The sequence below is a fragment of the Erythrolamprus reginae genome, chromosome Z (genome assembly GCF_031021105.1).
Source record: "Erythrolamprus reginae isolate rEryReg1 chromosome Z, rEryReg1.hap1, whole genome shotgun sequence".
Lineage (NCBI taxonomy): Eukaryota > Metazoa > Chordata > Lepidosauria > Squamata > Dipsadidae > Erythrolamprus > Erythrolamprus reginae.
The window spans coordinates 143,954,073-143,981,946 of record NC_091963.1 but is presented as its reverse complement, the minus strand read 5'-3'; the positions used below and the strand labels follow the sequence as shown (position 1 = coordinate 143,981,946).

Sequence of the window (27,874 nt, the reverse complement as noted above, 5' to 3'; positions counted from 1 at the left end):
ATTTGATTTGTATGCCGCCCCTCTCCATGGACTCGGGGCGGCTAACAACAGTTACAAAACCGGAATGTAAAAATCCAATACTAAAAACAGCTAAAAACCCTTGTTATAAAACCAATCATACATACAAACATACCATGCATAAATTGTAGAAGCCTAGGGGGAAAGATTATCTTAGTTCCCCTATGCCTGACGGCAGAGGTGGGTTTTGAGGAGCTTACGAAAGGCAAGGAGGGTGGGGCCTATTCTAATCTCTGGGGGGAGTTGGTTCCAGAGGGCCGGGGCCGCCACAGGGAAGGCTCTTCCCCTGGGTCCTGCCAAATGACATTGTTTAGTTGACAGGACCCGGAGAAGGCCCACTCTGTGGGATCTAACCGGGCGCTGGGATTCGTGCGGCAGAAGGCAGTCCCAGAGATACCCTGGTCCGATGCCATGAAGGGCTTTATAGGTCATAACCAACACTTTGAATTGTGACCGGAAACTGATCGGCAACCAATGCAGACTGCGGAGTGTTGGTGTGACATGGGCATATGTAGGGAAGCCCATGATTGCTCTCGCAGCTGCATTCTGCATGATCTGAAGTTTCCGAACACTTTTCAAAGGTAGCCCCATATATTGTCAAAGTGATTATTTTAGCAATACTTGCATGTCTAATAAATAAAAGATAATGCCCTTTTCGCCAGCTACATGAAAGGATTCCTGAACAACTTCCTGCCACTTGGCCTTTACTTATGCAAAATTGAAAAGGACAGACCAGGATTTCCTTGAAGGACTTGAGTCATCAGTGTTGCACCATGCCTCCCTGGGTTGTATATAACTGTTGGTCAGAAAGCAAGAGAGCATCTTCGAGGGAGATTCAGCTCAGCTGTGCACCACTTCTGCCCATCCAGAAGGAGAATCACAAGGTGAGTTGGCTGAAGAGATGCATGCTATAGTCTAGCACAGTGTTTCCCAATCTTGGCAACTTGAAGATATTTGGACTTCAACTCCCAGAATTCCCTAGCCAGCATTCGCTGGCTGGGGAATTCTGGGAGTTGAAGTCCAAATATCTTCAAGTTGCCAAGGTTGGGAAACACTGGTCTAGCAGAACCAGATATGAGAAGCATACAAGCATAGCAGTATGTTAAAGGGTTAAATAAGGTTCAGAAGGGAAGTGTTTCTAATAGGAAAGTGAACACAAGAACAAAGGGACACAATCTGAAGTTAGTTGGGGGAAATATCAAAGGCAACATGAGAAAATATTATTTTACTGAAAGAGTAGTAGATCCTTGGAACAAACTTCCAGCAGACGTGGTTGGTAAATCCACAGGAACTGAATTTAAACATGCCTGGGATAAACATATATCCATTGTAAGATAAAATACAGGAAATAATATAAGGGCAGACTAGATGGACCATGAGGTCTTTTTCTGCCATCAATAGAAACATAGAAGCATAGAAACATAGAAGACTGACGGCAGAAAAAGACCTCATGGTCCATCTAGTCTGCCCTTATACTATTTCCTGTGTTTTATCTTAGGATGGATATATGTTTATCCCAGGCATGTTTAAATTCAGTTACTGTGGATTTACCAACCACGTCTGCTGGAAGTTTGTTCCAAGGATCTACTACTCTTTCAGTGAAATAATATTTCCTCACGTTGCTTTTGATCTTTCCCCCAACCAACTTCAGATTGTGTCCCCTTGTTCTTGTGTTCACTTTCCTATTAAAAACCTCTTCCCTCCAATCTTCTATGTTTCTATGTTTCTATGTTTCTATACCGTCTTTAGGAACAAACGTTATATTCTCACAATAGTAGAAGTTTTATTAACCTGGTTTAGTTATGATATCTGCTTCTCGGTATCTCACAGAGAAAAGCAGTTGAGACATTATAAGGAATCAAATGCAAAATCTAATTTGCTTTTGGTTTTCTCAAAAATAATATATATATTAATTTCTCATAATAACACACAGATATGCAATCTGTTAACAGTTAATAATCATTTACTTTATCTTTGCTAAATTTAAATTTAAACATATGATTGGCATTGCTCTCTAACCATTGCATATCCTCTTTTTATTTCACAACAACCCTTCCTGGCAGGAATAGCCAACACTTGTATTTATTTGTATTTGTATTTATTAGATTTGTATGCCACCCCTCTCCGCAGACTCGGGGCGGCTCACAACAGTGATAAAAACAATATATAATGACAAATCTAATAATTAGAATCTAAAATAACAATAGTACATTTAAAAAATCTAAAAAGCAAGGAACCCCAATATAAAAAACAAACATACAGTCATATCATGCACAAAAACTACATAGGCAGGGGGAGATGTCTCAGTTCCCCCATGCTTGATGACAGAGGTGGGTTTTAAGGAGTTTTCTAAAGGCAAGGAGGGTAGGGGCAGTTCTAATCTCTGGAGGGAGCTGATTCCAGAAGGTCAGAGCCACCACAGGAAAGGCTCTTCCCCTGGGTCCCGCCAGACGACATTGTTTAGTCGATGGGACCCAGAGAAGACCAACTCTGTGGGACCTAACCGACCGCTGGGATTCGTGCAGCAGAAGGCGGTCTCACAGATATCTTGGTCCAGTGCCATGAAGGGCTTTATAGGTAATGACCAACACTTTGAATTGTGACCGGAAACTGATCGGCAACCATTCCTGCTTGAGCAAGGGGTTGGACTAATAATAATAATTAATAATAATTTATTAGATTTGTATGTCGCCCCTCTCTGAAGACTCGGGGCGGCTCACAACATAACAGCAATACAATATAAATACAAATCTAATGTTAAAAAATTAAAAAACTAATTTAAAATACACTGTTATAAAAAAAAACTTTTCTACTACTCAATCATGCATACTCAGTCCGACTGAACATAAACATAATAAAGGTCAGCAAAAAAGGAGGGGGGAGATTAATCCCCCCACACCTGGCGGCAAAGGTGAGTGTTCAACATTTTACGGAAGGCAAGGAGGATAGGGGCAGTTTGAATCTCCGGGGTAGTTGATTCCAGAGGGCTGGGGTCGCCACAGAGAAGGCTCTTCCCCTGGATCCTGCCAGACAGCATTGTTTTGTCAACAGGACCTAGAGTAGGCCAACTCTGTGGGGCCTAATCGGGCACTGGGATTTGTGCGGCAGGAGGCGGTCTCATAGGTACTCTGGTCCGATGCCATGTAGGACTTTATAGGTCATTACCAACACTTTGAATTGTGACCAGAAATTTATCGACAGCCAGTGCAAGACATGTGGACTAGATCAGCGTTTCCCAACCGGTGTGCCGCGGCACACTGGTGTGCCGCGAGACATGGCCAGGTGTGCCGCCAAGCTTCAGCTGGGCGGGGCGCTGCCGGTACTTCCGTCCTGGGGCTCCCGCTCACAGCTGTCTCCTGCTCGATGCCGCGGTTTTCGGTGCTCTCCTGCTGGGCCCCAAAGAAGGAAGGCAGGAAGAAGGAGAGCTCCATTCTTCGCACCTTTTTCCCGCCTTCTTTCTTTGGGGCCCAGCAGGAGAGTGCCGAAAACCGCGGCATCGAGCAGGAGGCGGGGGACAGCTGCGAGTGGGAGCCCCAGGACGGAAGTACCGGCAGCGCCCCGCCCAGCTGGAGCTCCTCTTTCGTCGACGGCAAGTGTCCGATGGGAGCGGGGGGGTTGTGGCCGCAGCGGCCGCAGGCAGTCGGGGGAGATGGCGGCGGCGAGATGGATCGCTCTCTCTCTCTCAGCTGACTGCAAGTGGGAGCCCTGACGGTGGCGGTTGGACGTTCTGCTGGACGTCGTACATGCTGGCGCTGCGTGCCTGGCATATACGGTGTCCAGCACCACGTCCAGCTGCCGCCGTCAGGGCTCCCGCTTGCAGTCAGCTGAGAGAGAGAAAGAAAGAGAGACATATAAGAGAGGCAGAGAGAGAGAGAAAGAGAGACATAGCAAGAGAGGCAGAGAAAGAGAGACAGAGCAAGAAAGAGAGACAGCAAGAGAGGCAGAGAAAGAGAGAGAGAGAAAGAGAGAGAGAAAGAGAGACATAGCAAGAGGCAGAGAGAGAGAAAAAGAAAGAGAGACATAGCAAGAGAAAAAGAGAGACTTAGCAAGAGAGGCACAGAGAGAGAGAAAGAGAAAGAAAGAGAGACATAGCAAGAGAGACAGAGAGAGAAAGAGAGATAGCAAGAGAGGCAAAGAGAAAGAAAGAGACATATAGCAAGACAGTGAAAGAGAGAGAGAGAGCAAGAGAGAGAGAAAAAAGCAAGAAAGAGATAGCAAGAGAGACAGAGAGAGAGAGCAAGGGAGAGAGAAAGACATAGAGGAAGGGAGGGAGAGAGAAAGAGAGCAAAAAAGAGAGGAAGAAAGAAAGAGGGATGGAGAGAGAGAATGAAGGGAAGGAAGGAAAAGAGAGAAAGAGAGAGAAATAGAGCGAAAGGGAGAAAGAGAGAGGGTTTTTTTGTCCAAACTTTTCTTTAGCCCCCCCCCCCCCCCTTTCAGTGTTCCCCAGGATTTTGAAAATACGAATAATGTGCCGCGGCTCAAAAAAGGTTGGGAAACACTGGACTAGATCAGTGTTTCCCAACCTTGGCCATTTGAAGATATCTGGACTTCAACTCCCAGAATTCCCCAGCCAGCATTTGCTGGCTGGGGAATTCTGGGAGTTGAAGTCCAAATATCTTCAAGTAGCAAAGGTTGGGAAACACTGGACTAGATGACCTATCTGGTATCTTCTGACTCTGTTAATCTGATATACCTTTCTATCTTTGAAGGTAAACCAAAAGATGGCTTTCCTCACTTACCTCAGCCTCAGCCTTCTTGGCATCTTCTTTGCAGGTCCTTTCTCTCAAGGTAATTCCTTTGATATTTTTCAATACCATTGGAGGATTGTGTTTTAATGCACATCAGACTTTTTTTTTAGTATTGGAAACAAAAAGTGTTCTGACATCCTAAATTATAAGTGTCCAATAGATGTTTAAGAGATGTTAAGCTAACCATCACTATGCTTCACAAAAATATAGATGTGGGTAGTTTTGAGAAAAAATGTTTCTAGAAAAATTATACAATTATAACATTACACTTTCAGGAACGAAAGATGGCATCTAATATTTATTGACTACCACTTAATTATAATGTTCCATAATGTTTTAACTGGACCCACATTAACCAAAGTTGAATTTACCCACCCCACTACCACCACCCAGGTTTGATTTTCATTATATGGAGAGGTTCTTTTTATCTTCTATAATATTTCTTGAGGTGAAGGGGGTGTCCAAGTATATGAATTCCTTCTGGGGCACTGTTTGTTTTAGCTTAGAGAGGGCCAGGGTCAATATTAAGCAAAGGACAAGATATATTGTTCTTGCCCCACTTACAAACATATCAAAACACATTGTTGGAACAAACTTAATTTAATCAATGAACTACTGCTTGTAACTGCTTAGCAGTGGAGACACACACACACAAATCAAAAAGCAATCCTTTCTTGTCAAAAGTCAGCTGCTAATTAATCTTCATGAGTGACTAGCCTATATTCAGACAGTCTTAACTCAAAGCAATGGAATTAGTTCTTACTATCTCAGGCTTGGGAAAATGCCCAAGAGTCTTCCTTGATAAGCAATCCAAAACAGAAAAACAGAATGGAATTTTTCACAAGACAATTGTGACAGATGCACCGAGTCTAAACTGTTATTTCCTGCACCCTTTCAGCTGCCTCTACTGTTCTTAAGTAGACTAGGGGAGTGGCCAATTAATCCCCAGTCTTACCCCCGAGGACACCTCCTCTAGAATAACCATTCCTGTTTCTTGGCAGCTTTGTGGGCTCTTGCATCAAAAAGAGGAGAAGCCTCTTCTTCCTCTTCCTCACCTCCTCCTGAGGCGCTGGAGGTTTCAAAGGTCCTGACTGAACCTCTGCCTCTAGTACCAAGTCCTCGCCATCCTCCCCACTATCCGATTTGGGTGCCAACTGCACAGGCTGACGAAGCATCACCAAGTTGGTCTCCTCTTGAGCGGTGTCTACAATCAGCTGCACGAGCTGCTGCCAGGCCACAATAGATATGGACTAGAGTTGGATATATCGTTCTAGATTAACCAAAAGTCAAAATAAATTAATTGTTCTCTGAAGCTAGAAGAATTTATTTATATCAATCTTCAAAAATAAAAGGCATTTATACTGGTATATTCTCATTCTTTTAGACAATAAAAGAAATTCCATAATGTATGAAAGTTTTCTCCTGTATGGGAGTTTTTTGTTGTGGCTAGGATCACTTATATCAAAGGAGAATGTCCACCTGAACAGTTTATTTGAAAAACCTATTTTAATATTACCAATATTACTAAGATTTGTCACGTTCGTTTTTACTTGCCTGAGACAATATAAAGGTAATGAATTGGTAACATCTCATGCGATCATCAACTTTAAAAAAACTTTTTAACTATAAGTTATGCAAAACAGTAGCATTTTATACTACTGGTTCAGATGAACCAGTCCGAACTGGTAGCATTTCACCTCTGATACTAAACCATAGTAGCTCTGGGGGGGAAAACCATAATGAAAGGTCTCTAAGCTTTTTATAGAAGGGATCCTCTTGAATTGTCCTAGTGACGGGTAGGCAAAGTTTGCTCTTCTATGACATGTGGACTTCAATTCCCAGAATTCCTAAGCTAGCATGTTTGACTCAGGAATTCTGGGAGTTGAAGACCACAAGTCATAGAACAGCCAACTTTGCCTACCCCTGGTCCTAGTTGACCACCAGGTGAGAAAATTGTTGAGACACCTTCCCCCCAGGCTTATTATAATTTATGTTTGGTATGTATGTGCTGTTTGGTTTTTAATTATGAGAGGGTTTTTAGTTTTTTTCTTAATATTAGATGCCTGTATATATTGTTTTTTATCGTTTGTTGTGAGCCGCCCCGAGTCTTCGGAGAGGGGCGGCATACAAATCTAATAAATAATAATAATAATAATAATAATTATTATTATTATTATTATTATTATTATTATTATTATTATTATTATTATTATTATTATTATTAAACACCCCAATCTAGCAGGATGTTTCTTTTGTTTCCAGAATTCTGTATAGACATCAAGTTCTTCTGTCTTCTAATATTCTTTTTCAACACCCTCTTTCAATGCAGTGGAGGCTGATGACTGTGCCAGGGAATGGCTGCAAAACCAAGGCAACTGTTATGCATATTTTGATCAGAAGTTGTCATGGCATGAAGCTGAGGTAAGAAGTGTTTCTCAAAATCAACATCTACTATATAGAAAATACAGGCAAAAAGTTTGTAAGGTGATGGATAGATTGGGATTATCTGTTAAAGATTTTGAATATAATATACTATATCCCACCAAATGACCTAAATCAGGGAATAGAAGGGGAACTAACCAAATTTGCAGATGATACTAAACTGACAGGAATAGCTAATCCCCCAGAGGACAGGTTCAAAATCCAGATGGAACTTGACAGACTAGAATGTCTAATAAAATGAAACCCAATGCTGAAAAAAGTAAAGTCCTACATTTAGGTAAGAAAATAATCAGGAAGAATCAGAATTTTATAACATATGGTCCCATCCAACTCTAGTAATCTAATCTAATCTTATATTTGAACCCTATATATTCTTTATCAACACTCTTACTCAGTTCTCTTAAAGTTTGGAGCTGGAAAGAAAGAGGTTTTAGGGTAGCTGCAGTCTTAGGTCAAGTTGATGTGTAAAATTAACCTCTCCCAATAAGTCTTTAAAACATCCCTTTAATTCTCATTGCATAAATGATTAACCACATTTGGAATTCTACAAAGCTTAACACCTGGGAAGTTTCAGAGATCCTGGTGTTGGGAAACAATCACAGAAGTCATATTCCTTTTGGCTCTTCAGATTGACTGTCAGAGCTATGGCCGTGGGGCCCACCTTGCTTCCACCCTTACCACAGCAGAGACGCTCCTGGTGGCTGAACACATCTCCACTTATCAACGGGAATTCAGCAATGTCTGGATTGGGCTCTTTGATGCCCGTCAGGTGAGTTCATCTGATTTAACGCTGACCTTATGCATCGCTACCAGGAGTGTCACAATGTTTAATGCAGTTTAATGTTTCCAAATGTAAAATAATGCACTTGGGGAAAAGGAATCCTCAATCTGAGTATTCTATTGGCAGTTCTGTGTTAGCAAAAACTTCAGATTCGTGCGGTAGAAGGCGGTTCCGGATGTATTCTGGCCCAATTCCATGTAGGGCTTTAAAGGTCATTACCAACACTTTGAATTGTGACCAGAAACCGATCGGCAGCCAGTGCAGGCCGCCGATCTACTATATAAAGTGTATGTACACACACACACACACAGCTCTTCTAAAATTATACACATTCAACCTCATTTACTGTGATAGGAAAAACATATCCAGAGCCCAGAAGGGAAAAAAATAAAAAAAAATCAAAATTTTGCTACCGGTACTGTGTACCTGACCGTACCCATAGGAGGAGCCCATCACTGGCCACTACTATAGATTCCTGTTTAATACTTCACTACTAAAAAACTCATAGTCATAGATAAATATTATCAGTCCATCTTTGGACAAAGTTCCCATTCTTTGGAGCACATTTCATTTACACAGACTGGGAGGTGGAGATGGGCTGATGAATCCCCTTACAACTACAAAGCCTGGATGAGCACCCAACCAGATAACTATAACAACAATGAGCACTGTGTGGAGCTGCGACAATCCTCAGGTAAGTAAACCTTACAGAACTTCTCTGAACTTTATTTTATTTTTTTTTGTATTTATTTTTTATTTATTTATTTATTTATTTATTTATTTATTTATTTATTTTGTCCAATACGCAATGAGGGGTTTAGTGGGTATATATCTATATACACAAAGTAAAATACATGATGAAGGTTATAGAGGAGATACTCATAGTAAAATATATCTAAGAAATAATAGAAAAGAAGATATAGTAATAGAACATATCAATGAAAGAATAGAAGAAGAGATATAGGAAGAGAAGAAAGGTATAGGAGATATAGGAGAGCAATAGGACAGGGGACGGAAGGCACTCTAGTGCACTTGTACTGGCCCCTTACTGACCTCTTAGGAATCTGGAGAGGTCAACCGTAGATAATCTAAGGGTAAAGTGTTGGGGGTTTGGGGATGACACTATGGAGTCCGGTAATGAGTTCCATGTTTCGACAACTCGGTTACTGAAGTCATATTTTTTACAGTCAAGTTTGGAGCGGTTAATATTAAGTTTAAATCTGTTGTGTGCTCTTGTGTTGTTGTGGTTGAAACTTCCAACTTCTGTGTTTTTTCTCACACCTGGGGTGGGGAGGGAATGGGGATTTTGTAAAATCCTTCCCTCAGGAGTAGGGAGGGAATGGGGATTTTGCAGTATCCTTCCCCTGCCACAACCACCAAGCCACATCCACAGAATCAGTAAGGAAAAATTTTGAATTTCTCCCCTGGTGCTGTTATTACTTAAAATGGTCATTAACAAAGTTGAGGACAACCCATGGTAAAGGTTTATTGGAATGTGTTCTCATTCTTCTGAATTCTGCACTTTGGAGAAAAAAAAATAGCCCTTTTTTACAGCAAATAATAATAGCAGTTTTCTCATTTTTATTTTAGGCTTTAAACAATGGAACGACATTAGATGTAACGCACGTAATGCCTATATCTGCAAACACAAGTTGTAAAGTTGACGGAAGCCTCTCCCTGTGTTTCCCAGGATGCTTGCTGATATTATGGGCTACCTTCTCACTTATCTCATTACCTCCTCACATTCCATAGAGATAAAGTTTTCTTGCAACGTCTTCAAAACCTGAATTCACAAGAACTGTCTCTTTGGTTCTTTTGAAATTTTTCTCACTTCAGTACAATATTAATAAAAATATTCTGAAGCAAATGTTTTCTGACTTTGTAATTCTTGGTTTAATTTATTTATATGACAAGATACCTTTCGTTCATTTTTCTTGGTTGTGAAGATGTACAGTTAATATGTGTTGGTCATTTATCCAATGCCTTACTGCCTGAATTTCATCTTCTACATATCTATTCTATTAAAGCCATGGACTTTCCTTCTATCTGGAATTTTGCTTGCTTTTCCATTTTGAAGTCCATGGACAATCCAAAAGCTTTAAAAAACGTTTCTTGCATTGCAAGATTAATATTTGTTAACTGGATAGATTTTCTTCCATCTTTCCCTATGGTATTGTTCAATAAAAGAAAGAGTCACCATCATCTACCATTTTTTTTACCCTAAAAATGTTTCTAGGGCCAGATAAAACAAATGCAGAAAAAACAATTACTGACAATCTGCCTTCTATTGAGGGCTTGTATACTGCACAAGTCAAAAAGAGATCCATGAAAATATTTACTGAGTCCTTGCATCTTTGGCATCTCGTACCCTCAAAACAATGCTATAGGGCACTGTACACCAAAATAGCTAGACACAAGAACAGTTTTTCCTGAACACCATCCCTCTGCTAAACAAATAATTCCTTCACCACTGTCAAACTATTCACTAAGACTGCACTACTATTGCTATTAGTCTTTTCATCATTCCTATCACCCATCTCCTCCTACTTATGACAGTATGACTGTAACTAATAATAATAATAATAATAATTTATTGGATTTGTATGCCGCCCCTCTCCGTAGACTCGGGGCAGCTAACAACAATGATAAAAACAGCATGTGACAATCCAATAATACAACAACTAAAAATCCTTATTATAAAACCAAACATACACATAGACATACCATGCATAACTTGTAATGGCCTAGGGGGAAGGGATATCTCAACTCCCCCATGCCTGGCGGTATAAATGAGTCTTGAATAGTTTACAAAAGACAGGGAGGGTGAGAGCAATTCTAATCTCTGGGGGGAGTTGGTTCCAGAGGGCCGGGGCCACCACAGAGAAGACTCTTCCCCTGGGGCCCACCAAATGACATTGTTTAGTCGAAGGGACCCGGAGAAGGCCAACTCTGTGGGATCTTATCGGTCTCTGGGATTCGTGCGGTAGCAGGCGGTTCTGGAGGTAGTCTGGTCCAAAGCCATGTAGGGCTTTAAAGGTCATGACCAACACTTTGAATTGTGACCGGAAACTGATCGGCAACCAATGCAAGCTGCGGAGTATTGAAGAAACATGGGCAAATCTTGGAAGCCCCACGATGGCTCTCGCGGCAGCATTCTGCACAATCTGAAGTTTCCGAACACTTTTCAAAGGTAGCCCCATGTAGAGAGCGTTGCAGTAATTGCTTGTATCCTTAGGATTTATATTAATACTGACTATTTTCTGATTGCCTATTTGTGCCCTATGACAGTCATTGTGTTGTATCATGATTCTTGACAAATGTATCTTTTCTTTTATGTACACTGAGAGCATATGCACCAAAGACAAATTCCTTGTTTGTCCAATCACACTTGGCCAATAAAAAATTCTATTCTATTCTACTCTACTCTACTCTACTCTACTCTACTCTACTCTATTCCTTCCCATCAGAAACAATGGGGTATTTATAGCTAATTGTTCTCTTGAATTATTGCATGTCTGAACTTTCAGCATAATCTATTGTTCAAAATAATTGTGCCCCAGTTGAATTTCTGGAGAGGATAATTGTCTTTCAACTAAATTAGCCATATTCTAAAATAATACTCAATGGAATTTGTTGGAACACACAACAGCATTCCTTTCCCCAATCTGGGTAATGAAGACATTGTGTTCAATAAACACACGACATTTAAAAGAGAAACATAGCAATGTTGCTCAAAGAATGCAGCAGGACACATGAGTGTCTACACCTCCACTTCAAACAGAGAATCCATATCTTTAAAGAATCCGTAATATCTCCATAATTTACTTTATCTTTGGTAGATAAGAAAGAGAGAGAACATCTAATCCAAATTAAGAAGGACTTAGATTATCTGACAAAACTAGAACAGAAAAGCTTACAACAAGCCAACAATTCACAACTGCTGACTACATTTTTAGAATTTGCCACATCTTCTTTTGCTATTCATGTACCTTATTCTCTTAGCTATCATTTTGGAAAGTAACCTTGTGATCTCCCTCCAGCATTCTCAATTGGGTTGAAGATCTCTTGGCTACAACTGAAAAAAATATATATATGCAGTCTGCTTTTCATAAATTGCCCAAGAGCAAGAGAATAGCATGTTATAAAGTTAAAAATTAGAAACCACTAAATGAATGCAATGGTCTCCTCGGTATTATGTTATGACCAATGATTGATTGTTATGATTTATGATTGTAATGATGGAATGTGACTTATTCATATCTTTTGAATAGCACATTGAGTTGAAAAAGACAACATTATGGTAAGACAATTAGAATAGATATCAGGATCCATGTCCTTTTGCACTGTCATTTGTTCAAAATAGGGGAAGAATTTGTGTTTATTCAGGAGTGCTAAAGGGAATTTGCTAAATAAGTTTAATTTCAAGATACTTTCCTAGAAGCATCACTTTCTTAGTGAAAGAGCCTGCTCACAATTTCGGTAGATAGATAATAGAGAAATATGAAGTAAAAAGAAAAAATAATAGGTCTTTGTCCACCATATTGAATAAAAATGTATTGTATGTAATTCCTCCTCAGCATATGACAGAAAGAAATTATTTTGTCAATCGGGGGGGTGGGGGCGGAGAGGAAAATCAGCATCATATGTGAATTCAAGTCCTACACAAAAGCTGTCAAGGATGTCTATCCAGTAGGAAACATTTCAAGACAACTTGTACCATGCACAGAAGCTTTTCCATGTTGCTGAGTAGATCCTTTCGGTAGCTAGCCGACGGGATTCCTGAACAATGAGGATTACATCCGGATTGTAACCACATCACCTTAGATTGCTCTGCTCAATCGCCAGACAGTTAGTTGGAGGAACAGAGGATTCAGATGTTCCAAGGCTCCCTGCTGAACATCTCTCAGAGTAGGTCATTCAGCAAAGACTTCAAGTATGTATAAGAATAACTGACACATGGAATGTCCAAATCAATCAGCCCCACATGACTTTATCCTTTCTGGGTTTCCATATCCACAAGGGTTCAAGCTACCATTGCTGCTATTCTTCTCAATCATGTTTGCCCTCACTCTTACTGGAAATTTTCTAATTATCTTGGTGGTGATCTCCGACCTTCAACTGCACAAGCCCATGTACTGGTTCCTCTGTTATCTCTCCATCCTGGACATGGCCTTCTCAGCTGTGGTGGTCCCCAAAGTCATTGCAGGCTTCAGATCCAGTGGGAAAATCATTTCTTTTGCCGGTTGCGTCTCACAGGTACTCTTTTTTAACTCTGTTGGATGTGCAGAATCTTTTCTTTACACCTTGATGGCTTATGACCGTTTCTTGGCCATTTGTAAACCCCTACATTATACCAACATCATGAGTTGGAAAGTGTTTCTCGTTCTTTCTTTGGGTACCATGATTGGAGGAAGTCTCAACGCAGCATTTCAGACATTTCTCACCTTTCATTTGCCTTATGGAGAGAACAACAATATTGACTATGTCTTCTGTGATGTTCCGTCCATCCTGAAGCTAGCTTGTGTTGATGTAAAATTCAGTGAATTGATGATCATCAGTGACATGGGTTTTATTGCAATGTCTTGCTTTCTCCTCATCTTAGCTTCGTATTCTTACATCATCACAGCCATTTTGAAGATTAATAGCAGTAGAGGTTGGCACAGGGCCTTCTCCACTTGCTCTGCCCATCTCACTGTGGTGTTCATATACTACCTGCCTATTTTTTATCGGTATTTGAGGCCAGCTTCTCATGACTCCATGGATAGTGTGGTAAGCATGTTCTACACCACCATCACCCCTTTGTTGAACCCACTGATATACACACTTAGGAACAAAGAAATGAAAAGTGCTCTAGTAAAACTCTGTAGTGGGAATCCAGAATAAAAAATAAGAAGCATTCCTACCTTTATGTTTTTAAAGGAAACGTGAAGTATTGTCAAGTTTAAAGTTCTATATAGATTATCAGTCATCCAGATCACGGACTTTTGGTTTATCTTTGAAAATATTTCTCATCCTAGAAGTTTTTTCTGCTTGTCCACACCACCCAGCCACTGCTGAAGAAGCTTCTTAGATAAGAACAAAAATGTTTTCAAAGGAAAAAAAAGCAGGAAGTCCAATTGCCGTTTGAAAAAGCATCTTTGTTTCTCCACAGTGATACTCCTACAATAATGCTAATATTTTTCTCAGGAGCAAAATATATTAAAGTTCTGTCTATTCTTGATGGGTTGTAGCAATCTCTGTGCAGCATTCTCCTATGGAAAATTATCAAATGTCCAAATTCTACTAAAAAAAAATAATACAAGTTTGTATTTTCCATGTGAACTTTCCTTATCAGCTCTATAATTGACAGTGGGTGGGGATGAAACCATCTGTGAGAAAGTCTGAGTCTGACATTTGTGGCCAAGTTTTGACACTTCAACTGTAGTTCCTTACTTTGAGAGAGCCAGTTTGGTATAGTGGTTAAGGCATTAAGATGAAAACTTGAGAAATAGTCCTGCCTTAGGCATGAAAATTTGCGTGACTTCAGACCAGTCGCTCTCTCTCAACCTCCAATGAAAGCAACGGCAAACCACTTCCCAAATTTAGCACAGAAAATTAAAAAGGCAAAACAATATTATTTTGAACATGCCAATAAGCCTGGTAAGTGGCTGACATACAAATTAGGAAAGAATGGGGTAGAAAAATAATAATAATAATAATAATAATAATAATAATAATAATAATAATAATAATAATAGTAATAGCACTGCATACCAAGAGAACTAGACACAAGAACAGTTTTTTCCCGAACGCCATCACTCTACTAAAAAAATAATTCCCTCAACACTGTCAGACTTTTTACTAAATCTGTACTTCTATTTCTACTATTTCTTTCTCATCATTCCTATCATCCTTTTCCTCCCACTTAGGACTGTATGACTGTAACTTGTTGCTTGTATCCTAAGATTTTTATTAATATTGATTGTTTCTTCATTGCTTATTTGACCCCTATCACAATCTTTAAGTGTTGTACCACATGATTCTTGACAAATGTATATTTTTCTTTTATGTATGCTGAGAGCATACGCACCAAGACAAATTCCTTGTGTGTCCAATCACACATGGCCAATAAAATTCTATTCTATTCTATTCTATTCTATAATAATAATAATAATAATAATAATAATAATAAATATAAAAACATGTGATATGTGTGTGTGTGTATGTGTGTGTGTCACTTTTTTTTTGCTGAATTTGAAAATTAAGGTAGACTAGGATAGATCTATTTTGACCTTATTTTGGCCTCATCAGCTAGCCATACCCTCACTGGGACTTGAACCTGCAACCTTTGCCTTGTAAGGCAGAGAATTTTCCTCTAGGCTACAGTATCCAATCCCTTCAGCTCCAGGGAAGGGTTACATATTTTTGTGTCGATTCACCCTGGTGTATTGAAGGAACATCACAGCTCCTTTTTTTTGCCACTCTGCCCATGAGGAGCCCAAAATAAGGCCAAAATAGATCTATCCTAGTCTCCCTTAATTTTCAAATTCAGCAAAAAAGCATGTGACACATACAGATAGAATTGTCGGCTGTCAATAAAATTAACTGCCTTGGAAATGGCCCTGGGTTGGCAAAAAAAGGAGCTGTGATGTTAAAAAATAGAACAATTGCCTCCTGAAGTTATGGGTGTGCCCACACTGAATGTTTTTAAGAAGATGTTGAACAACCGTTTGTCAGAAATGGCGTAGGTACTCCTGAGCAATGAAACAGCGGGTTTCCTAGAGGAAGATATCCCAGGTCCCTTCCAATTTTGTTATTCTATTGTTCAGGTGGTCATTGTGAATTAAAATTGACTTCAAGGCACCCTTACTATGGATGTGCAGATTTTTAATGCTTATTTTAGAGCTCAAGAAACTTCATGTTTAGGGTTAGGGTGCCTGGCCTCTCCTTGCTTTAAAGAGATTCAATTTTCCTATCTATTTATTATTACTGAACATCCAAAATACACTATTTAATTCTATGTATATATGACATATGTGTACATACATCTTACACACAGGCACACAAAAATATACATTAACTACTACATAAACTGTATATGTTTGTACATACACACACATGCGCGTGCATGCACAGCTCTTCTACAATTATATACATTGAACCACATTTACTGCAATAGGAAAAACATACCCAGAGCCCAGAAGGGGGGGAAAGAAAAAAAAATCAAAACTTTTCTATCAATTCTGCGTACCTGATCAAAATTTTTCTACCAGTTCTGGATATCTGACCATACCTGTAGGAACCCATCACTGATCGACAGGCAGCTCATTTCCCAGACCCCTGTGGTAAAAGCTGCAGAGGAAGGGGGGGAAGGCAGGGTGAGAGAAAGAGAGAAGGAATGGAAGAGAGGAGAAAGAAAGAGGGGGAATAGAATTATATTATTATTATTGTTGTTGTTGTTGTTGTTGTTGTTGTTATGTCAGTACAACACAGCAAACGAGATCACTATGCTGGATTTCGTATTTCATCACCAAGCACCTAGGACTGCGTGATGTAGCGGCGAATTATGTTTGCCGATCCCTGTAAAGCGGCCTTTTGTAATTGACAGATGGAGATTTTGTCAATTCCGATGGTTTTCAAATCTCCGCTGAGATCCTTTGGTACTGTGCCCAGCGTGCCAAGTACCACTGGGACCACTTTCACTGGCTTATGCCAGAGTCGTTGCAGCTCGATTTTTAGACCTTCGTATTTCACTAATTTCTCTAGCTGCTTCTCCTCAATTCTGCTGTCCTCTGGGATTGCGATGTCGATGATCCATACTTTCTTTTTCTCCACGATCACAATGTATGGTGTGTTATGCTTCAGAATTTGGTCAGTTATTATTATTATTATTATTATTATTACTATTATTATTATTATTATTATTATTATTAATGAGATTTGTATGCCACCCTTCTCTGAAGAGGGGGAAAGAGAAACAGGAAGGGAGCAAGAGGGGAAGAGAAAGAGAGGGAGAGAAAGAAAAATGTTATTACAAAAGTTTTTCTTTTTAATAGAAGCTCTGCAACAGAAGTCTTCAAAATTGTTAACTTAAAACTTGTGGACTTCAACTATATCTAAACAACAAAATATAAGGGCAAAAAATCATAGCCAAAGTCAGTGTTCCCTCTAATTTTTTTTTGGGGGGGGGGGCGGAAAAGTATAGTGTCTGAGCGGCAGTCCCTTCGGGACTGGGCGGCACAGAAATAATAAATAAATAAACAAACAAATAAATAAACAAACAAAAAAACCACCCTGTTTTGCCTCAGAGAATTTCAAAATAAAATACTGTACTGTGTGTCTATAACAGTGAGCTCATAATAGGGCAACTCTATCAATATCAAAATGCCACTTAAATAGTTGAGCTAGTTTCAAACTAGATTTTGATTTTCTTTCTCTCTTCCTTACTCCCATTCTTTTTCTTTTTCTTTTCCTTCCTCTCTTTTTTCTATCTGTTTCTCTCTCTTCCTCTCTTCCTCTCCCTCTCCTTCCCTCTCACTCTTTCCCTCTCGGCTTCTGGGCAGGTTTGGAAAACTCTGAGTTGATGATGATTTTTAAGTGAGCGATTGCTCACTGCTCAGCTTAGAGGGAACTATGGCCATAGTCTGAACTATGCTTTTCTTCATTACATGGAAGCATTATCCATTTTAACCAGACATTAAGACTCATTAGTTTGGAATATTAGTATGGCTTGCACTGACCTAGAGAATACTGGCTTTCTTTTACAATCTAGCTCAACTTTGTTTCCTTTAAATCTTTCTTTTGTTTCACACTGATCAAGAGCTTCATTTTTTATGGAAAGAGACTTGAGTCTGGGCGCGGTGGGTGCTTTGGAAATAAAACCATGCAAGGGAGAAGGGGAAAGGCACGCTCTGGATTCTCTAAGCCTTCCCTGAGCTGGGAAGCCCTCTTCATTCCCATTCTTCCCAATCCTTTACGCTCCCTTAATCTCCTTTTAGGGTGGGAGACAAAACCAAATAAAAATGGGAAGGAGGCAAGGAGAGAAAATGGTGCATGGCTGCAAAACTGCGTGCACAGCTCTGGAAACTCAGCTTCTGCACATGACCAGAAGAAAAATAAAATTAAAAATATTTTTTTTTAAAAAATAATAGATTCAAAAAAGGTGGAAGCCAAAAATAAGATGGTGACCACGTGCACAGTGCCAGAAACTCAGCTTCTGCATATGCTCAAAAGAATTTTTTTTTAAAATTTAAAAAAAGATAGCAGTTCCCATGGACCAGCATTAATTAATCCAGTTCAGTGACATCATCATGATATAATCAGCGGATCACTACCGGTTCAGGCAAACCAGTCCTAACTGGGAGGACCCCAACCCTGCTCTGAACTTTCAGCATAATCTATTGTTGAAAATAATTGTGTCCCAGTTGAATTTCTGGAGAGCATAATTGTCTTTCTCCTAAATTAGCCATATTCCAAAATAATACTCACTGGAATTCGATGGAACATACAACAGCACTCCTTTCCCCAATGCTGGATAATTAAGACAGTATGTTCAATAAACACACCACCTTTAAAAGAGAAATATAGCAATGTTGTTAAAAGGATGCAGCAGGATACATGAGTGTCTGCTTCTCCATTTCAAGCAAAGGGTCCATATCTTCAAAGAATCCATATCACCTTAATATACTATATCTTCTATAAATGAGAAAGGAAGAGAACATCTAATCAAATTAAGAAGGAATCAACAAGACTTGGAATATCTTATAAAACTACAAAACATAAACTTACAACAAGCCAAGAATTCACAGCAGCTTACCACATTTTTGGAATTTGACACATCTTTTGCTATTCATGAACTTCATTCTCTCAGCTATCATTTTGGAAAGTAACCTTAAGATCTCCCTCCGGCATTCTCAATGGGGTTCAAGATCTCTTAGCTACAACTGGGGGAAAAATGCAGTCTGCTTTTCATAAATTGCCTGAGAACAATTGAATGGCGTGTGAGAAAGCTAAAAATCAGAAACCATTGAGTGAATGCAATGGTCTCCTCAATATTCTGTTATGACCAATGATTGATTGTTATGATTTATGATTGTAATCATGGAATATCGCTTATTCGGGTCTTCTGCATACCATATTGAGTTGAAAAAGACAACATTATGGTAAGGCAAATAGTATAGATATCAGGATCTCTGCGCTTTTCCATTGCTATTTCTAAGAGGGGGATACAAATTTGTGTATATTCAGGAGTGCTAAAGGGAATTTGCTAAATAAGTTTCACTTCAAGATACTTTCCTAGAAGCATACCTCTCTTAGTGAAAGGACCTGCTCCCAATTTTGATAGAGAGACATGAAATGAAAAGTAAAAAGGATAGGTCTTTCTCAACCACATTGAATATTGAGCGAATATTTTTTTTAAACTGTATTGTTTGTAATGTCCCCTTGACATATGACTTTGTTCTGTAGATTTGGGGGAGGGAAAACACAGCATAGTAAGTGAATTCAAGTCCTAAAGAATGCACAGAAGCTGTCAGGGATGTCTATCCAGTAGGAAACATTTCAAGACAACTTGCCTCTTAGAATAGATCATTCAGCAAAGACATCAAATATGTATAAGAATAACTGACACATGGAATGTCCAAATCAATCAGCACCACATGACTTTATCCTTTCTGAGTTTCCATATCCACAAGGGTTCAAGCTACCATTGCTGTTATTCTTCTCAATCATGTTTGCCCTCACTCTTACTGGAAATTTTCTAATTATCTTGGTGGTGATCTCCGACCTTCAACTGCACAAGCCCATGTATTGGTTCCTCTGTTATCTCTCCATCCTGGACATGGCCTTCTCAGCTGTGGTGGTCCCCAAAGTTATTGAAGGGTTCAGTTCTGGGGGGAAAATCATTTCCTTTGCTGGTTGTGTTACACAGGTCTTCTTTTTGAACTCTTTTGGATGTGCGGAATCTTTTCTTTACACCTTGATGGCTTATGACCGCTTCTTGGCCATTTGTAAACCCCTCCATTATACCAACATCATGAGTTGGAAAGTATGTCTCATTCTCTCCTTGGGTACCATGATTGGAGGCAGTCTCAACTCCGCATTTCAGACATTTCTCACCTTTCATTTGCCTTATGGAGAGGACAACTATATTGACTATGTCTTTTGTGATGTCCCATCCATCCTGAAGCTGGCTTGTACTGATGTAAAGTTTAATGAATTGGTGATTATCATTGATGTAGGTTTTATTGCAATGACATGCTTTGTCCTCATCCTAGCCTCTTATGCTTACATCATCACAGCCATTTTGAAAATTAGTAGCAGTGAAGGTCGGCACAGAGCCTTCTCCACTTGCTCTGCCCACCTCACTGTGGTGTTCATATACTACCTGCCTCTTTTTTATCGTTACATGAGGCCAGCTTCTCAGGACTCCATGGATAGTGTGGTAAGCATGTTCTACACCACCATCACCCCTTTGTTGAACCCACTGATATACACACTTAGGAACAAGGAAATGAAAACTGCTATGTTGAAATTCTGTAGTGGGAATCCAGAATAGATAATAAGAAGTATGCCTGCCTTTATGATGATCTTTTGGTTTTAAGGAAAGCTTGAACAGATACTCAACAATGTACTTGAGATGTAAACAATCCTGAAGGAAGCCTAAAGTTTACAGAGCAATCATTCCATCAGGTGTTGCCTAGCTCTTGACCTAGAGAAGTCCTCATCCAACCAGACTTTGAAATCACCTGTCAACTGTATCTGGTTGAAAAGAGCAACATTATGCTAAAGGAAAATAATATAATTATTGTTGTTGTTGTTTCTGTGTATTTCCATGTGGTAATTTTGTAGAGTGACATTTCTTAAAGTTGCATAGATTCGGGAGTGATACTGAGAACTCATTAAACAAAAATTTCACCTCAAAATACTTAATAGCTTCTCTCATTAAGAGCAATTGCTCACAATTGTAGATTGGATGGATGGATGGATGGATGGATGGACGCATATGGATGGATGGTTGGATGGATTGTGGTAGGTAAGTTGATTGATGATAGATTGATGATAGATAGATAGATAGATAGATAGATAGATAGATAGATAGATAGATAGATAGATGATAGATAAATGAAAGGATAGATGGGTGGATGGGTGGGTGCATGGAGGTAGGTAGGTATATTGATTGTTGATGATGATGAAGGAAGATAGGTAGGTAGGCAGGCAGGCAGCTATAGATACAATAACAATTGATAGCTGTTTCTCAAACATATTCTATTTATCTTATACTGCAGCCTCCCCTCCCCCAATCAGAATGAGGGTGACATGATATTGATTCCTGTCTCTGTAGGGAAAGGTTAAATTATACATAAAATTTCTTTCTTAATAAGTGAATTCAAGTGCCACAATATGCATAGAAGCTGTTGGTGACTTCTACCCAGTAGGAACTAAATCTAGGTAAAGAATTCATTTAGACTAGCTCATTCTTCAAGTACCTCAATGAATATAAGAATCAATAAGACTTGGAATAGGGAGTGTCAATCAGCCCCAAATGAGTTTATCCTCTCCGTATTTCCATATCCAGAAGAATTAAAACTCCCCTTGATTCTCTTCTTCTCCATCATGTTTGCCCTCCCCCTCCCTGGAAATTCTCTCACTATCTAAGTGATGATCACCAATCTTCAACTGCACAAGTCCATGTATTGTTTCCTCTGTCATTTCTCCATCCTGGACATGGCCTTCTCAGCTGTTGGCGGTCTCCAAAGTTATTGAAGGTTTCCACTTGCAGGGGAAAGTCATTTCCTTTGCAGGCTGTGTAACAAATAAGGAGCTGTGATGTTTCTTCAATACACCAGGGTGATTCGACACAAAAATATGTAACCCTTCCCTGGTGCAGAGCTGAAGGAATTGGATACTGTAGCCTAGAAGATAATTCTCTCCCTTACAAGGCAAAGGTTACAGGTTCAAGTCCCAGTGGGTATGGCTAGCTGATGAGGCCAAAATAAGGCTGAAATAGATCTATCCTAGTCTCCCTTAATTTTCAAATTCAGCAACAAAACATGTGACATATATATATATATATATATATATGTTTTCGTAGATTTTCACGGGTTTATGTATGTAGATTGTTCTGAGTTCGGGTTTTGCCCCGTGTAATATTTTGAGTGTCTATGCGACGTTTCGGTGAAATCACATTCACCATCATCAGGCTGAAGTTATATGCTTCGTGCTGCTGTAAATATGGAATGTTTGCAACTGCCATTTGTTCCTTATATATAGTGTTGGGGGTGGAGATTTGGTTTGAATGTAGCAAATATATTGGGTGACTGTGTTTTAGTGATTTGATTGGTTGGTGGAATCACAATTACTTGAAGGATTGACATGGTGATGATTATGATATGTTTTTTTGTTTAAGGCTGGTTTCCAAATCTCATCCCTTTTGTTCATGCAGAGGGGGTGTTTTTCTATCTCTATGGCTTCCATAATAATTCTTCTGTATAAATTTTCTGTTTTGGAAAGTAATTTAGTTTTTTCAAAGTCAATTTCGTGCCCTGTTTTTTAATGTGCTGGACAAGGGAGGAAGTTTTTTCTTCTTTTTTAACTGCATTCTTATGTTCTGCAATGCGTGCGTTTACTCTTCGATTTGTTTGTCCAATGTATGTGGCTGCACATGTTTTGCAAGGGATTTCATAGATTCCTTGGTTTTTGAGTTGGATTTTATCTTTTGGGTTTCTTAGGATGTTTGATATTTTTTGATTAGTGACAAATGAAGTTTTGATATTATGTTTGGAAACTTAACTCATGACTAATTAATATTTTCCAATTATGTGTGCAAACTTCCACATGTACTTATTGTTTGAAAAAAAATGTTCCCTAGTGGACTTTCTGGAAATCATAATTGCCTTTCTCTTAAATCAGCCATATTTTAAAATGACATTCAGGGAATAAGAGCAGAACGTTCACTAAAGATGCAACGTTATAAAAGCACATGGAAACAGAAGAGTCTAAAGTGCTCCTGGAGACATGAAGACTTACAATGCTGCCTAATTCTTCACTTCACATTGAGTGGTCTTATTAAGCAGGAGTTCATAAACTCCTCAGTTCAGAACCCTTATTACCTCTAGATCTGAAAAGGGAAAAATATCTCAGGGAAACTGAGAAGAAAGATCACAGCTTGGTGGAGACTTGGCATATCGGAAATCTGTATCTCACAATAATTGTGAAACTAAGGTTACATTTGTGGGATTTTTTTACAATTAACTATGGCATCTAAAGCTTGGAAAGAAAAGGTGAGATCTTCCACTCTATGCTAAGTTTAGGATTCTTATCTTGGGGCAAGTAAAAAATACATCGCTGTCCAGCAAGAGAAAGTTTGTTTATTTTCCATAAGAAGTTCAGGGAACCTAAGAAAGAAAATTAAAAGTTTCAAATCTACCAGTCTGTCCATCAAAATTTCCCACCAGCTCTTCTGAGACCAGCATTAGAAATGCTGTCCTTTCAGCCCTGCCAATCAATTTTCTACCATCAAACATGATGGAAAAGAAGAAAAATGGATTGAGTCACTCCTTCCTCTGCATTGTATTGATTTATCAAATTTAAAACCACAAAGAGACTCTGAACATTGCACACTGTATAAATTACAATATTGAAAGAGGTCTATGATGAGGTAAATGATCTCCCAAAAATCTATGTGCAATGTTAGATTCCATGTTCGTGCGATGATCAATGAATCTTCTGGAATCTTAGTTATTTAAAAGTATATTAGGCTAAAGCATTTTTTTTTCACATTTATATTATGTCCCTTACATAGGCCACGTGATCATTTGAGGATGGACATCTTTCAACTTGTCTATATAGTGTGGGTGTGCATATAAGAAATTTGAGTTGGATCTTACCCTTCGTATTTTTATATTACAAGATTTCTAATTGATACTGTTAAGAATTGCATATTTCCTCCATAGCATAAAAGTTGTTTATTCTGCAACTTCACATAATCTTCTATTAGGGGTTCTCTGACCCCCTGTCCATGGACTGGCATGAGCCACAGCTTGCCAGCAAGTGGGCAATGCAAAAAAGCAATGCCCCATCTATAGGATGCAGGCAACCCTTCCTCCAGTCCGTGAAAAAACCTCTCTCCATGGAACCAGTTAGTGGGTACCCAAAAGGTTGGAGGCTACTGTCTATTAGATTGTTTGTTTGTTTGTTTGTTTGTTTGTTCGTTCGCTCGCTCGCTTGCTTGCTTGCTTGCTTGCTTGCTTGTCAAACATGTATAAGATAACATATATAGGAATAAACACCATTATGAATACATGATAAGAACATGAATAAATGGGGACAGCAGGACAGGGGACGGTAAGCACATTGGTGTGCATATTCACATCCCTTACAAGACCTCTTAGGAATGATGTGAAATCCACAGTGGACAATCTGAGGTTAAAGTTATGGGGGTTTGGGGAAGTAACTACAGAGTCAGGTAGTGTATTCCAGGCACTGACCACTCTGTTGCTGAAGTCATATTTTCTGCAATTGAGTTTGAAGCGGTGTACCTTAAGTTTGTATCTACAGTATTGTGTGTGCTTGTATTATTGCAGTTGAAGCTGAAGTAGTTATTAACAAGTAGGACACTGTAGCAGACAATTTTGTATACTATGCTCAAATCAGACCGCAAGCCCCATAGTTCCAGATTGTCCAAGCCCAAAGTTTCATGCCTGGTGGCATAAGGTATTCTGTTGTGAGCAGAGGAGTGGAGGAATACCTCTGGACTCTGCTCAATTGTATTAATGTCCAATGTACAGTGGGGGATCCAGGCAGATGAGCTGTATTCAAGAACTGGTCTGGCAAATGTTTTTGCCATCTTTGGTATCCCATCCTTTTCCTATCAAGCTTATAGTCAGGATTTCTTCCACCCCTATAAAACAACTTACAGGACAATACCAGATCCACATTTCATTTGTCTATCAGTTTGATGAGCGAAGGAAAACATTGCAATGATTTTGCTTGGTGACCTGGTCCTAAATTATCTGGCAAATGATTTGAAAATGATCTCTCTCTGGCATTTCTGATCCCCCCAGTTGAATAGGGGATATTGGCTCTCTTGCAACCCAATTTGTTGGTCAATGCTTCTTCCTGAAATAAAACTCCTGTTGTTCATTATCCAGAGTCCAACAAGAGACATAAACTGACTCTTCTATTTGAACAGACATAAAAAATTAGGTGCATCCCAATTGCTGCTCAGTCAGGATGTGATATGATATGGTCAGCCAACTGCTAAGTCAAGGGGAAGAAATTCTGGACAAATAGTTCATGATACATCTCTAAAAAATTATAACATAATCTTCTGACCTTATTTAAATATGAACAAAATAAACACAAAAATTATTGGAAAAAATATGCTTCAAACATGATAATACATTCTCCTTCCCAGCTCTTATAACATAGATTACATAGATAATATAGTCCAAATAACATAGAATTTTGAGATTATAAGGAAAAATTCTTTTCCACAAATACAGGGTTGATCCATTAGGGATGCACAATTGGTATCCATGCATTTGTAGGCAAGGTTTTAGATACTGTATTAGATACTTGTTTTTCGTGGCCAGATACAAGTTCTTTCAGGAACATCCTTCAATCTGAAACGGCATCTCACAAATTGAGACTTAAAATAACTCATTTTCTCTTTTATCCTTGGTTGCTGGCATTAGGCATGTCACGTTTGATGAAAAGAAGGCCTAGGGGTAACGTGATAGCAGGGTTACAATATCTCAGGGACTGCTGCAAAGAAGAGAGAATCAAGCTATTCTCCAACCCTTCAGGGTAAGACAAGAAGCAATGGATGGAAATAAATCAAGGACAGAAGCAACCTAGAACTATGTTAGAACAATTAACCAGTGGAACAACTTGCCTCCAGAAGTTTTTAAGAGGAGATTGGATAACCATTTGTCTGAAATGGAATAGCATTTCCTGCCTAAGCAGGGGGTTGGACTAGAAGACCTCCAAGGTCCCTTCCAACTCTTATTCTAATCTGTTCTTCCCCTTCTTCTTTGTTGCACAAAGAATTTGCATGCATGATATGACCAAAGTATTCTATTCTATTCTATTCCATTCCAATACACTCCACTCCATTCCACTCCATTCTATTCCATTCCATTCCAATCGAATCTAACATATCTCATCTGCTCCACAGGTTGGGTGAACAAAAGTAAAACAAAGTACTATATGGAGTGCCCAAATCAAACAGCCCCAAATGAATTTATCCTCTCTGGGTTTCCTTATACGGAAGAATTAAAGTTCCCCTTGATTATCTTCTTTTCAACCATGTTTGCACTCACCATTTCTGGAAATTCTATGATCATCTTGGTGGTGATTTCTGACCTTCACCTGCACAAACCCATGTACTGGTTCCTGTGCCATCTCTCCATCCTGGACATGGCCTTCTCGGCAGTGGTGGTCCCCAAAGTTATTGCAGGCTTCAGTTCCAGAGGGAAAATCATTTCTTTCCCTGGATGCGTCACAGAGGTATTCTTCTTTAACTCTGTCGGGTGTGCAGAGTGTTTTCTTTACACCTTGATGAGTTATGACCGTTTCTTGGCCATTTGTAAACCCCTCCACTACGGCAACCTCATGAGCTGGAAAACCTGTCTCACCCTCTCTTTGGGTACCATAATTGGAGGCAGTCTCAACTCTGCATTTCAAACGTCTATCACTTTTCTTGCACCTTATGGAGAGAACAACTATATTGACTATGTCTTTTGTGACATTCCGTCCATCCTTAAGCTGGCATGTGTGGACATAAAATTAAACGCTTTGTTGTTCATTGTTGACATGAACTTCATAACTATGACCTGCTTTGTCCTCATCCTAGCATCTTATGCTTACATCATCACAGCCATTTTGAAAATTAGTAGCAGTGAAGGTCGGCACAGAGCCTTCTCTACATGCTCTGCCCATCTTACTGTGGTGTTCATATACTACCTGCCTGTGTTCTATCATTATATGAGGCCACAATCTCAGGACTCCATGGATAGTGTGGTAAGCATGTTCTACACCACCATCACCCCTTTGTTGAACCCACTGATATACACACTTAGGAACAAGGAAATGAAAACTGCTATGTTGAAATTCTGTAGAGGGAATCCAGAATAGACAATAAGAAGTAGGCCTGCCTTTATGTTTATGTTTTGGTTTTAAGGAAAGCTTGAACAGATACTCAACAATGTACCTGAGATGTAAGCAATGCTGAAGGAAGTTTACAGAGCAATCATTCCATCAGGTGTTGCCTAGCTCTTCACCTAGAGAAGTCCTCATCCAACCAGATTTTGATATCACCTCTCAACTGGCTGAAAAGGGCAACATTATACTAAAGGAAAATAATATAATTATTGTTGTTGTTGTTGTTTCTGTGGTTTTCCATGTGGTGATTTGTAGAGGGACATTTCTTAAAGTTGCATAGATTCAGGAGTAATACTGAGAACTCATTAAACAAAAAATTCACCTCAAAATACTTAATAGCTTCTCTCACTAAGGGAAATTGCTCACAAATGTAGATCAGACAGACAGACAGACAGACAGACAGACAGACAGACAGACAGACAGACAGACAGACAGATATATAGATGATGGAAGGATAGATGAATGGGTGGATTGATGGATGGATGATGGATAGATGGGTGGATGGGTAGATGGATGGATGGAGGTTGATAAATAGATATATAGGTAGATTGATTGATGATTTATCATTCTGTAAGTCTCCTGAATGAGAAGGGGGGGTCAGACTAGATGGTCACTGAGGTCCCTTCCCTCTCTATCATTCTGTAAGTCTCCTGAATGAGAATAGGGGTCAGACTAGATGGCCACTGAAGTCCTTTCCCTCTCTATCATTCTGTAAGTCTCCTGAATGAGAAGGGGGTCAGAC

At 39.3% G+C, this 27,874-nt stretch overlaps 4 protein-coding genes across 5 annotated transcripts in view; all 4 read left to right on the top strand.

Annotated features, from left to right (window-relative positions):
• LOC139154818 (C-type Lectin CRL-like) overlaps positions 1–9,770 on the top strand; it is a 30,312-nt gene extending 20,542 nt beyond the window's left edge. For both annotated transcript variants that reach the window (XM_070729819.1, XM_070729820.1), the window contains exons 2-7: positions 681–902; positions 4,728–4,806; positions 7,096–7,187; positions 7,837–7,977; positions 8,569–8,683; positions 9,580–9,770. In XM_070729819.1, coding sequence (XP_070585920.1) covers positions 792–902; positions 4,728–4,806; positions 7,096–7,187; positions 7,837–7,977; positions 8,569–8,683; positions 9,580–9,647 — 606 coding nt within the window. In that variant the 5' untranslated portion in view covers positions 681–791 and the 3' untranslated portion in view covers positions 9,648–9,770. The remainder of the gene's footprint in view (positions 1–680; positions 903–4,727; positions 4,807–7,095; positions 7,188–7,836; positions 7,978–8,568; positions 8,684–9,579) is intronic.
• Positions 9,771–12,945: 3,175 nt separating this feature from the next.
• Positions 12,946–13,872, top strand: LOC139154265 (olfactory receptor 10G6-like). Its single transcript, XM_070728694.1, has one exon. The coding sequence runs from the start codon at positions 12,946–12,948 to the stop codon at positions 13,870–13,872; it is 927 nt and encodes a 308-aa protein (XP_070584795.1).
• A 5,725-nt stretch (positions 13,873–19,597) lies between these two features.
• LOC139154264 (olfactory receptor 10G6-like) lies at positions 19,598–20,524 on the top strand. Its single transcript, XM_070728693.1, has one exon. It carries the CDS (start codon positions 19,598–19,600, stop codon positions 20,522–20,524), a length of 927 nt encoding a protein of 308 aa, XP_070584794.1.
• Positions 20,525–26,178: 5,654 nt separating this feature from the next.
• On the top strand, positions 26,179–27,105 carry LOC139154263 (olfactory receptor 10G6-like). Its single transcript, XM_070728691.1, has one exon. It carries the CDS (start codon positions 26,179–26,181, stop codon positions 27,103–27,105), a length of 927 nt encoding a protein of 308 aa, XP_070584792.1.
• The last annotated feature ends 769 nt before the right edge of the window (positions 27,106–27,874 follow it).

Excerpts from the sequence above, each read along its gene's own strand:
- LOC139154265 (XM_070728694.1), top strand. The coding sequence starts at position 12,946 with ATGGAATGTCCAAATCAATCAGCCCCACATGACTTTATCCTTTCTGGG.
- LOC139154263 (XM_070728691.1), top strand. The coding sequence starts at position 26,179 with ATGGAGTGCCCAAATCAAACAGCCCCAAATGAATTTATCCTCTCTGGG.
- LOC139154264 (XM_070728693.1), top strand. The coding sequence starts at position 19,598 with ATGGAATGTCCAAATCAATCAGCACCACATGACTTTATCCTTTCTGAG.